At 39.6% G+C, this 13,987-nt stretch overlaps 1 protein-coding gene across 2 annotated transcripts in view; it reads right to left on the bottom strand.

Annotated features, from left to right (window-relative positions):
• Positions 1-2,299: 2,299 nt before the first annotated feature.
• Positions 2,300-13,987, bottom strand: part of NAA25 (N-alpha-acetyltransferase 25, NatB auxiliary subunit) — a 57,363-nt gene continuing 45,675 nt past the window's right edge. For both annotated transcript variants that reach the window (XM_045841405.1, XM_045841415.1), the window contains exons 22-24: positions 13,801-13,911; positions 9,289-9,435; positions 2,300-5,162 (exon numbers count right to left, since the gene is read on the bottom strand). In XM_045841405.1, the coding sequence (XP_045697361.1) occupies positions 5,040-5,162; positions 9,289-9,435; positions 13,801-13,911 (381 nt within the window). In that variant the 3' untranslated portion in view covers positions 2,300-5,039. The remainder of the gene's footprint in view (positions 5,163-9,288; positions 9,436-13,800; positions 13,912-13,987) is intronic.

Below are 13,987 nucleotides of genomic sequence, written 5' to 3'. Positions count from 1 at the left end.
TTAATTGATTTCAGAGAGAAAAAAACGTTCTGCCTATTTATGCATTCATTCATTGGTTGATTCTTGTATGTGCCCTGACTGGGGATTGAACCCACTACTTTGGCACATTGAGACAATGCTCTAACCAACAGAGCTACCTGGCCAGGTCTAGTTTTTTCTTTTCTATCTAAAATAGTCACTTTCAAAGAACTAAGTATTCACTGTCCTATGGAAATTAGAGTAAGACAAATGGCAGGTAGGAAAAAAAACTACATGTTTCCACCATCCCTGCATGTAGTCTCATCTTCTCATGGTGAGAAGTGGTAACACCCAGGGTACTTCACTGGATGGGTCCAGGCTGGGTACTATTGTAATAAGCCTTGGGTCTTAAGTTGAAGAAACATTGGCTATTGGACAGGACTAGATTATTAAACGTTAGAGGCTCTTTATATCAAATCCTTTTCCTTAAAGATGGGCCCTGTTTCTAGTTGCGAATCTGAGCTGATTTGCCTATGCCACAAAAAATCCAGTCTTTGACACCTAAGTCAAATGGACTCCTTCTACTTCTTAGCGTCTAATTAAATAATATTGTGGCTCAGATGCTACTAATCTGTGATGAAGGCTATGGACTGGCTTCCCAGAATCAAACAAGTATCTGACAATTCTGAGGGAAGTTCCAGATAACCTGAAGCAAATGAGACCCTGGATCCAACACGAACAATCCTATGCTAAGGAACTTGCAAGTGACCTCAAATATTGCCAAGAATAATTTGAATTTACAAATAGTCCTTGGTAACTGGTGCCACAAAAGGTTAGCATTAGAATTGCATCAGGAAAAGCTGACTATTCAGTAGAGAACCAGAACTGAATGGGAATTGGAACATGACCGTCGAGACTAAGAATGTGAGATGGTGGGTGTGGGGGGGGGGTGAGGGTCGGGACGTGGGCTCATTTCATCAGTGCTTGAGTTTGCACCTCGTTCAACCCCTACCCCACTGGGTGGTCTTAAGTAGTAACCTCATATGCAATAACTTTTCCATATGTAAAATAGGACATGACCTGGGACCCATTTACTGGGATATATGGAAGCTGGAAAGTTATAAAAAAGCTGTGTACTGCCCAAGTTTAAATTTCTTTAGATACCCCCCAAATGATTTTTATAAGCATTTGGCTCACAGTTGCTTACCCTCCACTTGTAGGAAATACATGTCTGCATCAAGCAGTGACAGCACCTAAAAAATGAGGAACATGAAAAGGTGTAACCCTGAGCCCACCTTTTGGGGAAATTAAAGACGGCAGTGAGGTAATATCCAAGTGCCCACTTTTTTTGTTGCAGGAAAATAACGCTGGGATGAAAGCAGGTAAAAATTGACTTCTCAGGGCTCAAAGAAGTGCACTCCATAATCACGGGGCAGAAAAACAAACAGCTCTTCTTTCCACGGTGCCGTCAGCGTGGCTGCATAAACCTGGCCTTGGCCTGAGGAGTCGCGTACTCTTGGATAAGTTGCGTCGCCAGCCTTTTTGCAGCCCCCACCCCTCGTTAGCTTCCCACCAATATCAGAAATCTCAGTCCTTCCTCTGAGCCGCAAAATCCTTATTGCTCTGATCCCACTATCTCAGTCCCTACCTCTCTCTTCCTAGGACTTTCATTAAGTCCCAGCCACTTGCGCCTTTTTTTTTTCCCCAGTCATTGGAACACGCTCAGCTGTTTCCAGCCCTGGGACCTTTGACCTTGTGTTCCTTTCCCCATGGCTGACTTTTCCTCATTCAGGTCAGATGGCAGCACTCCAGGTGTCCTCTCATGACCCAGGTTACCACATACTCTGAGTTATTTTATTAAATTAATTACAAGCTAATATTTATTGTGACTTTGCTCACCTTGGCCACTAACGAGGGATATATGGTTTCATTTACCATTATATCAGCAGAGCCTAAAATGGAATGTGGCACATACTAAAATAAGTTCTCTCTCTCTAAACATATATATATAATTATTAAGTGCTAGCATGCAAGGTACTGCTTTTAAACAAAAAGACTAATGGCCTTGGAATATAAATACTAAATCCACAAATATTACAATTTAGCTGAGGAATGTAACACTCAATACAAAATTGAGGTGAACAATACTATTTAAAAGGTAGCTTCTAGGAATCTGAAAAATGAACCAGGTAGAAGTAAACAGACTTAAAGCTATTTATATAAATTAACCCATCCAGTTTAAAGATTTGCTATGCTTACTCTGAAGGAAGAATGTATACTTCCCATTTTAATAAACCACATCAAATAAGTAGGAAGAGTTTCAATAACAAGGCCATAGATACACTGAAACCCCTTTTTATATTAAAAGTTAAAATGAAAGACAAATCCAGATTAAACATAGTGATTGCAAAATATAATGCAATTTTGAACAATTAAAATTATGAAAATATACAAAATTGATGGGCAACACAGCTAGGCATTTGTACATTTTTCATTATTTGGAGAACACTAAAAATTCCTCTACCTTTTATCCACATCAGATAAATGATTTAAAACAAATGTTTGCTTTGGAGAGTCTTAACTTAGGATCTCAGTAGTATAAAAAGCAGTAATTTTTCAGTCTGTAAACAGTAGTTGTGTTTTTCTCCTTTCCTTTTTTTTTTAAATAGCAATTTACCACACAAAAACAAAACAAAACCCACACAGTCCAAAAACAGCAGCATCAGCAATGGGTTATTTGAGAATTCTCTTCAAATACCAATGACATACGATTGCTGGAGAGGGTGCTTTTTACTCATGTAAGAATATATATATATATATATTTTTTAACTATACACAATTTATAGTGCATGACAGTTTCCAAAGGAACAGATTAATAAAAGATATTGGCCATTTCTGCATAATTTCATTCTTTGTACAATTTTCTCAAAACATAAGAGGTTGGATCTAATTGAAATGCTACATTTAGCAGGAATATCAGCAAGTAACAAAGGAAGAATTACCTCAACGTAACACTGTCCCTAAACCCACCGTTTGAGTTTTTAGTAGCGGTCCCAGGTGCCCTCAGGCAAGAGACCAGCCAGGTAGACCACTGGAGCCGCACGCTGTCCCTGAGGACCGAGGCCAGCCCGCCGACAAGCACATGCCGCACTGATCGCGGTCAGGTGAAGACTTGTTTAAAGAGCATTTCTACTTTTATGTACAGTGTTTTTGGACATTCAAAGGAACATCATTTCAAGAACACATGCCACACACACATACCCCATCCCTTATACACACAAAATTCCATCTCAACAGGCCACAGTTTTATGAAATTATGATATGTTGTCAATAAACTACATTTGGAATCAACCAGAATTCTCAATTCATCTTGCTAATCAGTTCTTCCTTTGGCGATGGGGTGTGACAGCTGTGGCTACCAATTTACATCAAAAACCATTTTTTGAAATTACTTAATGGACTAGGATTTCCAACAAGTCTTATTTTAAGACAATAATGCAATTTCCTTTAAAATTTCCTTTGAAGTTTAAACAGTTATCGATCACCCTATCAAACTGTAAGTCTAAGAAAGTCAAGGTGAGAAAACAAAATACAATTGCTTTGCATATAGAGAGAGCCTTTCCAAGCTCTCTTTTGGTTGCTTTCGAAAGAAAAAAGTATCCCATTTCACTGGAGAAGTGAGTTGAAAAGGACTTTTAAGGTCTTCAAAACCAGTCCTCCACCAGATGCTTGAATTTCTTCATCAAATTCATTTCTCTGCTCTTACAAAATTACCAACTTGAACAGTATTTGGGTAACAAAGACCAAAAACAGAAGCAAGGACTCAAACACAAACACGTTATCAAAGCAATGGTATAAACTGTGTAACATTTTCAAGAGCAACGTTTATCTTTTCTGTCAGACTGACTTCAGAAGCCATGGCCTTAGGGGCTCCAGGTGAACGACGTAAACACCATCCTGGTGCAATTCTCAAGTTTGAAGTAAACTGAACCTCCAAACCAATAGGTAACATTTCTTTTGCCAGCCTAAAACTTAAAACCTAGATTAAGTCCATAATATACATTCCTTCTTTCCTTCCTTCCCAAACCCCCCACTTAAAAAGAAAAAAAAACTAAAGTATATCTTTATTTTCAAGCATATATATATATATACACATACACACACATATGCTTGAAAATACACATATACATGTAAAAGCATATCATATATATATATATATGTATCTCACAAAACCAATGACGTTGGTATTCCACTTGCCTGCATAAATATGAACACTTCTTTTCTTTAAAAGTGATCCCCACTTTCCCCGAAAGGATGAAAGACAGCAAGCTAGTCCTCAGCAGGTTTGTTCCAAGTGGTCTATACTGCTTTCCCCTCCACACAGCGGTGGTTAACAGAAGCCTGTCTGATCTAATGCTCCTGGAGCAGGATGGGGGTGTCTTGGCTGTTAGGACTAAGCACAAAAACGAGCGCCTGTGGTTGTCTGAGGGTGCCTTTCGGTGGCTGGTGCTTATGCCAAACTTCATCTGAGGCCCTTTGGGTACCTGCCTCGGGTTCTGTGGGAGCCAAGCAGCTGGGCAAGCCTCAAAACTAAACTGCCGACGTGGAAAGAGGGCCTGCTCCCAGTCTTGGCCCCTGCCTCTGCTTCTCCTTTCTGCGTCCTAATGCTCAAGGACCAGACCAAAATGTCCACAGCTGCTATAATGGTACGGCCATTCAGCTGCTCTGAGGTCGATGATTTATGCTTAACTTCTATTGCTGCTTTTATAGGACCCTCCCCCACCAGAGGTCGCCAGTGGCAGTAGGGCAGAAGAAAAGTGGGGTTCTCTTGTGGCTGCCATATGCATATGAACATGTATAAAAAGTGGTCAAACCCAATGAGGGTCCTGCTTCCGGTTTATATACAATAATTTAATCAGTTGTACACATTTAATACCTAAAAAATTAATTCACGATCAAAGTCCTTCATGCACATTATGAGGAAGTTCTGGATTAAAATGGTGCTCAACCAGATGTAGATTTTGCCTGGGAGATGATACCATTTCCTGCTGCAGTCATCAGTGCCCGTGTCTCCCACTTCCTTAAATTTTTAGTTTCTTTGTGGTCTCAAGTCTTTTTCTCAGCAGCTCCCCAACTTCCAGAAGTGAGTGCAGGTAACTGCTCTGCACCTTCCCTTGCACAGTCTTTGAAAACCTTCTCTCTTCCTACAAAGGAGACAAGAATTAATGGTCCTGCTCAGAAGGCGATTCCCCCGATTCCAGTTCTGCAAAAATAAAGTTAGCGTTACCTCTGGTCCCACTGAAATCTCCATCAGAATAGGGTGAGTCATTTTCAATTTCATAAAACTCAAAGGCTAAAGCTCATTATAAATACATATTTTTCCATGTGATTTTCCACTGAGACTGTTTTTTAGAAATACTATTCTTTCAAGTAACCTTTATTATAAGTTATATAAAGCCAAAAAACTGATATTTCTAATTAGAAGCTGACATAAAAAAGGTAGGAAATTATTACCAGTTTGGACATGAAATCACTCTTTTGTCATGAGCTGTGCAAAGGGGAAAAAATTAGATTTCTGATCATTAGTTTCATCAGAGAAAAACAGTAGAAATTTATTATGAATCTGGACACATCACAGCCACTTTTTAAAGGCATCCAGTTTACCATTATTATCTTTTTTAGCTACAACATTAACAGGTCTCCCTCCACACTGAGAAGTCCATGGGTTCCAGAGGCCAAACACCTGAAAAAGACCAAAGCATTCCCAAGCCTACTCCAGTATGAGAGCTACCCATCTGCGGCTCGTCGGACCTGCAGGTGGAGACCACAGAAAAGAAAGGGCTGGAGCGTTCAAACAGAGAGAGGAGGCTGACAGGGAACTGGTTTGGTTTACATGAAGCTGGCGGTGTTCCAAAGCCTAGAAGAAACCAAGTAAGCACATCTTATGGCCCAACAGTAATGCTTGAGATCTCATCTACCACAAAAGTACAAATGTGCGTAAGAAAGTCTGTACAAATACATTATATCCAGTACTCTATGTAAAAGCAAATTACGGAAACAAATTCAAATGTCCAGGGGCTGGGGTGCATTCGTATTTTGAATACTGAACAGCTGCTTAAAGAACAAGGTTGACCTGTATGTGTTAGTCTGAACAGACCTCTGGAGTGTACCGGAGAGTGAAAAAAAGCCAAGCTTCAGGATAAAACCGAGTACACTGTTTACTTTTAAAAACTAACAGATAGTAGAGCACATTACAAATTTATCTTAAAACCAGATGGTTTTTTAAAGATACAAATAATACTGTGGGTTTTCCCTGTGAGTACAAATGGGGAAAACAAAGGGGCCCTGGCACACAGCCAGCTTCAGTGGCTGTCCCCAGGGAGCAGGACAGGGGCCAGCAGCCCTCGAAGGGGGACCCCGCAGGCCTCCCTCTCAGTGTTTCAGGTGTAGGAAGGAAGGAAGGAAAGAAGTGACCTGAAGGAAACTGGAGAGATTTTTTTTTTTTAACTCAAAAGACAAGTACCCAGCACTGTTTGAATCCTGCATTTGACGGATGGTGCTGCTCAGTGTGCATGAACACACACACACACACACACGCACACACGCACGCACACACACACACACTTCAACAAAAGTAGGCAGTAAAAAAAAAAAGAGTAGGCAATAAAAGGCCATTATTATTTTATTTAATCCTCACTATAATCCTACAAAGTAGGTAGTACTATGATTTTCATCTTGCAAAGAGATTGCAACCCAAAGGTTAAGCGACTCTCCCAAGGTCAAAAGAAGACAGGCCCACAAAGCTGGGAGACTCTAGAGCAGCCCCAAGTTCAGGATAACCTCCAGAGCACTGAACAAGAGAAATCTCATTCTTCGTTTTAGGAGGCAGACAGATCTTTAAAGAAGAACCACCACTCACAGCCCCAACAGCAGAGCTGTGTGTGGTGCCTGTCGCCTCCTCGCCCGACCGTCCTTCCCACAAACCACGTGTCCCGGGCTCTGCCGGCCGGCTGACTCACGTGTGGCGCCCCGCACGATTCCCGTCCCTGCTTCCAGCTTGTGTCTGCCTCCTCCTGTGTGGAATCCCTTTAATCCACTCCTGTCTGCCCGGTGAGAACTCAGTCCTCAGATGTCCCTTCCCTGGTAAGCCTTTTAGACTAGCTCAGATCTTTGTGCCTATGTTGTATCTTCAAATCAATCTGTATCTCTCTACAGCCGGGTCTTTGACCACTCTATTTCTACAAGCCCTCAGCCCAATTACAGCGTGCTCAATAAATCTGTGTCTACTTATTAAAAATCTCAAAGATACCCAGCAAAGCCCAGCTATATGAAGCAATGTGACATTTGTTCAAGTGTGAAATCTTTAAGATTTTTTTTTAAGGGTAAGTACTGTAATTTTCAGTTTTTGTTTTTCTATAGTATTCAGGAAAGGGGATATGAGTTTCAAATACAGAATGAGTTTGGATTTGGTCTAAAAAGTAAGAAGTTACAGCTATAAATGACCAGATTTCTTTACATGTAAAAGTGTTCCAAAGAACCAGCAAGTGTCTCTCAGGTGGGAGGTGGAAGGCGAGAACCCTACCTGGGAGGTGCCGACCTCTCTAGGATTCAGTCACTGAGCCTTTACTGGGTCCGCAACTGCCAGGAAGTCAGGAAGGCCAGTGGCAGATACAAATGCATTTACTACAGGAACAGACGAGAGGGAGAGGTGGGGATGGTTCTGGGTGGCTGGACAGGGACTGATTTGAGGCTGGGAACTGGGAGGTACTATTCTCTTTTCTAATTCTCTTGAAACAAACAAACGTTTGTATGTAAAGAAATAATGGAATATTATCTGATAATTACAAAAATAAAGTAGATAATTGTTCATACATAATGGTCTCCTACAGACTAAGTACAAAAATGCAAGACAAACCAATGTGTATAGGATGATACCACTTGTATTTAAAGACAGGAGGTGGGGGGAGGGAAACAGACACAATAGGCTTGTAGATGACTTATCTGACTCAGGAAGAGTTAGATGAAAAACTACTGACTATCGCAGTTCCCTCTTGGAAAGGGAACTAACTAGGGAGCAGGTTGGAGTGGGAGGGAGACATTTCGCTGTGTTCTTTCTTTACCCTTTGTTTTTTTTTTTTTTACCATGGGCATATTTTACTTTCAAAACAAAGGCTTAAAAAAAGAAGATAAAAATACCAAAGAATTAAACAATTCATTAATTAGTACTTCTAATCAATCACCACTGAACATACAGCTTACCAGGCTAAAACCAAACTTCTAGTTCACCATCTCAATACACGTCTGCTCCCTTCAGTCAGCCTTCGGGCCCATGGAAAGCTCTCCGCCCACACCCACAGCGAGCCCTCCCACCGCTCTGGGCTGCAGCTGCACAGAAGAGGAGCCTGCAGTCCTTGCAGCCAGTGTGCGTGACAGGGTTCCCTGCCTTCCCTCTCCTGGTTCAGTCTGGGGCTAGGATGCTGGCTGCCCTTCGATCACTGGGCGGGTTCCCTCAGGTCAGAGAACGCTCGAGGGCAGCGGTCCCTCAAGATCCGACTTCCATCACTGGGGCACTCCCGAGAAATGGCGGGTATCGCCACTGTCCTTCTGGCCTCTATCAAAACCCTAAACCTACTCCAGGACACCTTTAAATCTTCAATTATTTCAGACGGAAAACTTCATGTATTTAATTTTTTAAAAGAACCCACATTTGAAAGGCAAGACTTTACAGGGATTTTGCTAACAGAATTTTAAGAAACCAGTCTGAAATAACTATCAGGAAAAATCTGATGACTTCTATGTTTGACTCTACACTTGGTTCCATTCCTTTTTTGGCTAGCTTGCTCTACCCTAATTATTATGACATAATTATTCTGATGTCCAGCATCTCTCCTTTTTCAAGTAATAACCGCTAGGGTGGCAAAGAAGCCAGCCAGCCCAGTGGCAGGTAAATTCTCACTCAAGGAGACTGTCCCTGAATTGCAAAAATATATCCGGTTTCCTCTGTTCCTCAAAACAGGGACAGTGCTAACTCTACTCCTCACCAATTCATCATTAGTTTTCATGGTAAAAGAACAACCCCCACAATGTCCAGAAAGAAGGGATGGGCTGGGCCCGAGGGGGGGTGGGGTGGGCAACAGGGTGGAAATAAAGGAGGAGAGGAATCCACCACTCCCACCCCCCAACATGACAAACGACTATTGCAGGCACCTTCTAATCACAACTCCTGTGAGGGGAGAATAAGAAATTTAAAATTAACGTGTCCTTGTGGTAAGGGTAAGAACATGTGTTTTCATAAACACGGCTTATTACTGATCGCCTACATTCTCTTACCGGTGAGAGAGAAGTGTCTTCTAAAATAAGTTCTTCAAGTTTAAGTGCAATTAGATGAGTTTCAAGCCCTTTAATATGATCCACAACATTGGAAATTAAAGTCTGAAGCCCAGTAACATAGTCTTGAAAACTGGTAAAGACAGGTGGCTGAAAAAAAGATTTTTAAAAAGTTGAAAGATTAGAAACAAATTTGCCGTGCTTACATCATATAAGCTATACTAACGGATTCCATACCAGAGCATTACTTAACGCTATTAACAGTAATAGGGGTCTTACTGTTTTGGGAATTAACACAGTCTCTAAAAACTTGGTAAATTTAATTGCCAGCAAATAATGCTAACTCAGCAACAATGACTTGAGCATTTTTTAAAATGGGATTTCAGTTCACCCTGGGAAACTACAGGCGAAATTCCGATAGAAAAATGTCTTGGTTGGTCATCACTGAACTCCAGGCTGAGACCCTCCCGGACACTACGGTGATGAGAGGAGCCAAGACTTCACTTCCTCTCTCTCTGTCTCTGAGATCCCCTCCAGTGCTGACAACAGAACAGAGCAGTCTAAGTTCTAACAGAAAAATAATGGGTGACCACAGCTAAGAGAATTCTGAAAAGGGTAGTTAGGGGGATTCGCCCTAAAAGATATCAGAGTGTACTATGCTTACATGGCATCCAGAGGGTACTGGCATATAACTAAACTGACAAAGTGAAAATAAACAACTCCCAGACAGACCGAAAAATGTAAGAGAATGTGAATGATAGCATTTCAAAACAGTGATTTCAAGTGGATAAATGGTACTGAGATAACTAGCTACCATTTCTGACATACAAAATAGTAAATACCAAAGTTAATTCCAGATAATATATTTTTTAAAAATCCATGAAAGTCCCAGAAGAAAATTTAGGGAATGACTTCTGCAATCATAAATTGGATGTTCCTTTGTAAATATTATACTAAGTTAGGAACCATTTTTAAAAATCTTTTTTTAATTACTACAGTGACAAAAAAAATCACCCAAGTTAAAAGACTAATGACAAACTGGAAAAAACTGAATCATCTATGACAGAGAATTAATAACACTATTATGTTAAGAGCCCAAAGCTCAAAATATATCAACAGGAAAAATATTACTACCACCACAGGAAACCTGGGCAAAGTCAGAACAAAAAACAATGCAAAGAAATCCCAGCAAATGATACAATTAAAAAAAAAAAGGTAACAAGAAAACTAGCCAGTCAAGTAATAAGGTCAGCTTTTCACTTGAGAAGTCTTCTTTGAAGGTTCATTATCAATAGAATTTTTAAAAATGCAAATCAGAAAAAAAGGAATAGCACTGTTTACCTATCAGATGGGTAAGGATACAGACACTCAGCACTAATGTAAAGATGAGCACACATAGCAACTTCAGATCAAAGAGATATCGTAAGAAAAACATAGCACACATTCCTCTTTGTGTATTTGTCCATATTTTAATAGCAGCATAACTTATAATGCTGCTATTAAAAAATTAGAACAAACCAAATATTCATCAAACTATTAAAAGTAAGAAACAACAGGAACAAATTTAAAGGACACATGGACAAAAACTAAGGGGAGAGTGGTAATGGGAGGGAAGTGGGGAGGGATGGGTGGGTGGGCTGGAATGGGAGTAAAAGGGAGAAAACTGTACCTGAACAATGATTAAAACAATAAAAAAAAAGTAATGAGAAACACAGATATTTGCTGAAATGAGATGTCCAAGATATCCTATTAAATGAAAACAAACAAACCAAGAAAGGAAGTTGCAGAACCTGTAGAACTCAATTCTGCTTTGTTTGCAGTGGTCAGTGGGAATATGGGTGACCTTCAGGTTATTTACACCCTTAGGTTACTTTGATAATCATAAAAATAGGTAAGCTATTTTTGTTTTTGGAAACTAGAAAGCAACAACTACAAACCCCACAAAATCCAAATACCAAAAAGCTATTTAACAAGTTCTCGGAGTGTCGGCTTCCATCAGCAGGGAGTACCAGAGCACCCCTGATCTACTTTCGGACTTCGCACTCTCGAGTGTTAAATTATCATCATCACAGTGACTGAGAGGAGGTCCTTCGTGAGTCTCTCATCGCAGTCCAAGCATACTTTGTTTTCGAATGAATGGTAACACCCAACACAGTGTCAAAGCTAAAGAATTCCTGCCCTAGCCGGTGTACCTCAGTGGATTGAGCAAGGGCTAAGAACCAAAGTGTCCCAGGTTCGATTCCCAGTCAGGGCACATGCCTGGGTTGCAGGCCACAGACCCCGGCAATTGCACATTGATGTTTCCCTCTCTTTCTCTTTCTCCCTCCCTTCCCTCTCTAAAAATAAATAAATAAAATCTTTTTTAAAAATCTTAAAAAAAAAAAAAAGAATTCCTGAATTTGTTATTCCTGAATTGTTACTGAATCATGCAGGAAATCAACATTACTACTAAAACCATCAACATTTTCAAATAACAGTGGTTAATAACTATTTTGCTATAGTGAACAAAAACCTCCCATTAATAATGATAGGATACATTCAAACATTAATAAGATAGCATATCATGTGCATAATAAATCCTAAATAACTTTCCTTAAAAAATACAAATTATGCAAATATTTCACATATTCAAAAATAAAATTAAAACAATAAAGATGAGAGAAGACACCAAAATAGAACACAAGCAGAAATACAAGAACTTTATTTACATCCCACTAATAACATAGTCTCAGGTTTTTCTTAAAGAGATGCTTTTCTTTTTTAAAGATTTTATTTATTTATTTTTAGAGAGGGAAGGGAGGGAGAGAGACAGAGAGAAACATCAATGTGCGGTTGCTGGGGGCCGTGGCCTGCAACCCAGGCATGTGCCCTGACTGGGAATCAAACCTGTGATGCTTTGGTTCGCAGCCTGTGCTCAATCCACTGAGCCACGCCAACCAGGGCAAAAAATTTGAACTTTATTAATGGGTTTGTTATTGGAACTATTAGTAGAACTGGACTAATTCCAAAAACTACTTGGTATTTATTGTTAAACAGCAAATGAACAAACATTTTGCTGCTGTTGGGAAACAGGGTTCTCACTGTGTGAAAAGGAAGCTACAAATGTGCAATGAGAGAGGGAAGGGAAGGAACAACCGTGATGTTGGACCGGAGCTGGAGGTATCAGTCGGAATGAATTATTTAAAACTCTGTGTGTGCTGGTGTGGGTAATAAATTTCCTGTCTCTCTCTCTACTGACATAAACTAGAAATTATGACACCTAATAGCAATTAGTACCCCTAACACCTAGATCTTGGTTTTGAAGTACCATTCCCCATGAAGGATCCAGGGTCCCTTGAAAAAATGTCTCAGCTCAGTTCAGTGGGAATGTACAAAGTGCTTGGATCATTTTTGCTGTTCTAAAATATGAGGGCTCAAAAATAGATGAGGACATGTTCAAGGACAGGTACCAGCTTAAAGTGACTCCCACAAGACAAATTTGGACATCCAAAAGAAAATGATGACATTGTCTTATAAGGTAAATTTAAAAGAGAATGAGTCCACAGGGATCCTCAAATAGATGGTGATATTAAAAATATTTGTATATTTTTATATACAAATATATATAAATATATATATATGCATATCCAAATATGCATATATATGGATAATACCATCTAATAAAGATAATAGATTGACAGAATTTTTAAAAATCACCACTGTGGAACCATCAATGTAGTGATAATTCATGCAAGTTAGAGTAACAATGGATGCTAAAACCAGTGGGTGAAAAGCTGGTAGAAACTGAGATATTTATTCTCAAAGCATCATCCCATAGATTACTTATTAATTAAAGGGGGGAAAGGCTCCTTTACAATAAAGACATCCAGTACACTTCCTTTATCAAATAATTAAACCTGAAATCACCAATAACAGGACATTACATTAATGCCTCTTGACTTAATTTGCTGAAAAAGACACAATATCTACGTTTAATCTAAACCTGAGGAAATTAGCCCAATCTAGATTGTAGGACATTCTATCTAAATCCTAGCTGGACTCTTCAACAATAAAGAAAAAACAATAGGCTAAGGAAGTGTCAGATTTAAAAAATGTCAGATCCTTAGTAGAATTCTAGTATTTTGAAAAAGGCTATAAAGGATGTAATTATTGTACCAATACTCAATTTCTTGAGTACTGTGTTTTTTGTAGGAGACTGCCTGCTCTATCCTGGTTTGCTAAATATTATGAAGTCCGTACTTTTCTTTCAAATGGTTCAACTAACTAAGGCGGGAGCAAGGGAGAATGAGAGAGAAATAAACAAATGTAGCAAACAGTTAACAAGTGGTGAGACTGGGTAAGGATATTTGGGTGTCATTACATGAGTCTTTCAGCTTCCCTGTAGGTGTGTAACTTAAAAAGAATGCTGGGGAGAGAAAATAAATGCAGATGGATCATAAGGTCTCTTACAACACGCAGGACAACAGTAAAAAGAAAAAGCAGCCCGATTATTACTTGTCTTTTCTCTGTTATTACCATAATGATGCTGGTTTCTTTTTTCTTCTTCTTCTTTTTCTGTAAATTTAATTTGTATGGTCTCAGGACACTCTCACAGTAACTGGACACCCAAAGGATAATAGAAATAGTCTGAAAGAGAAAAAAATTGCAAATTCATGAATAAGGATTACGCTCAAAGCAACTATCAGGAACAGTTCAATGTAAT

The sequence above is a fragment of the Phyllostomus hastatus genome, unplaced genomic scaffold, assembly GCF_019186645.2.
Source record: "Phyllostomus hastatus isolate PE091 unplaced genomic scaffold, TTU_PhHast_1.1 phas_contig_1162, whole genome shotgun sequence".
NCBI classification, from domain to species: domain Eukaryota; kingdom Metazoa; phylum Chordata; class Mammalia; order Chiroptera; family Phyllostomidae; genus Phyllostomus; species Phyllostomus hastatus.
Note: the sequence above shows the minus strand (reverse complement) of the source record. Positions and strands in the feature narration are given on the sequence as shown.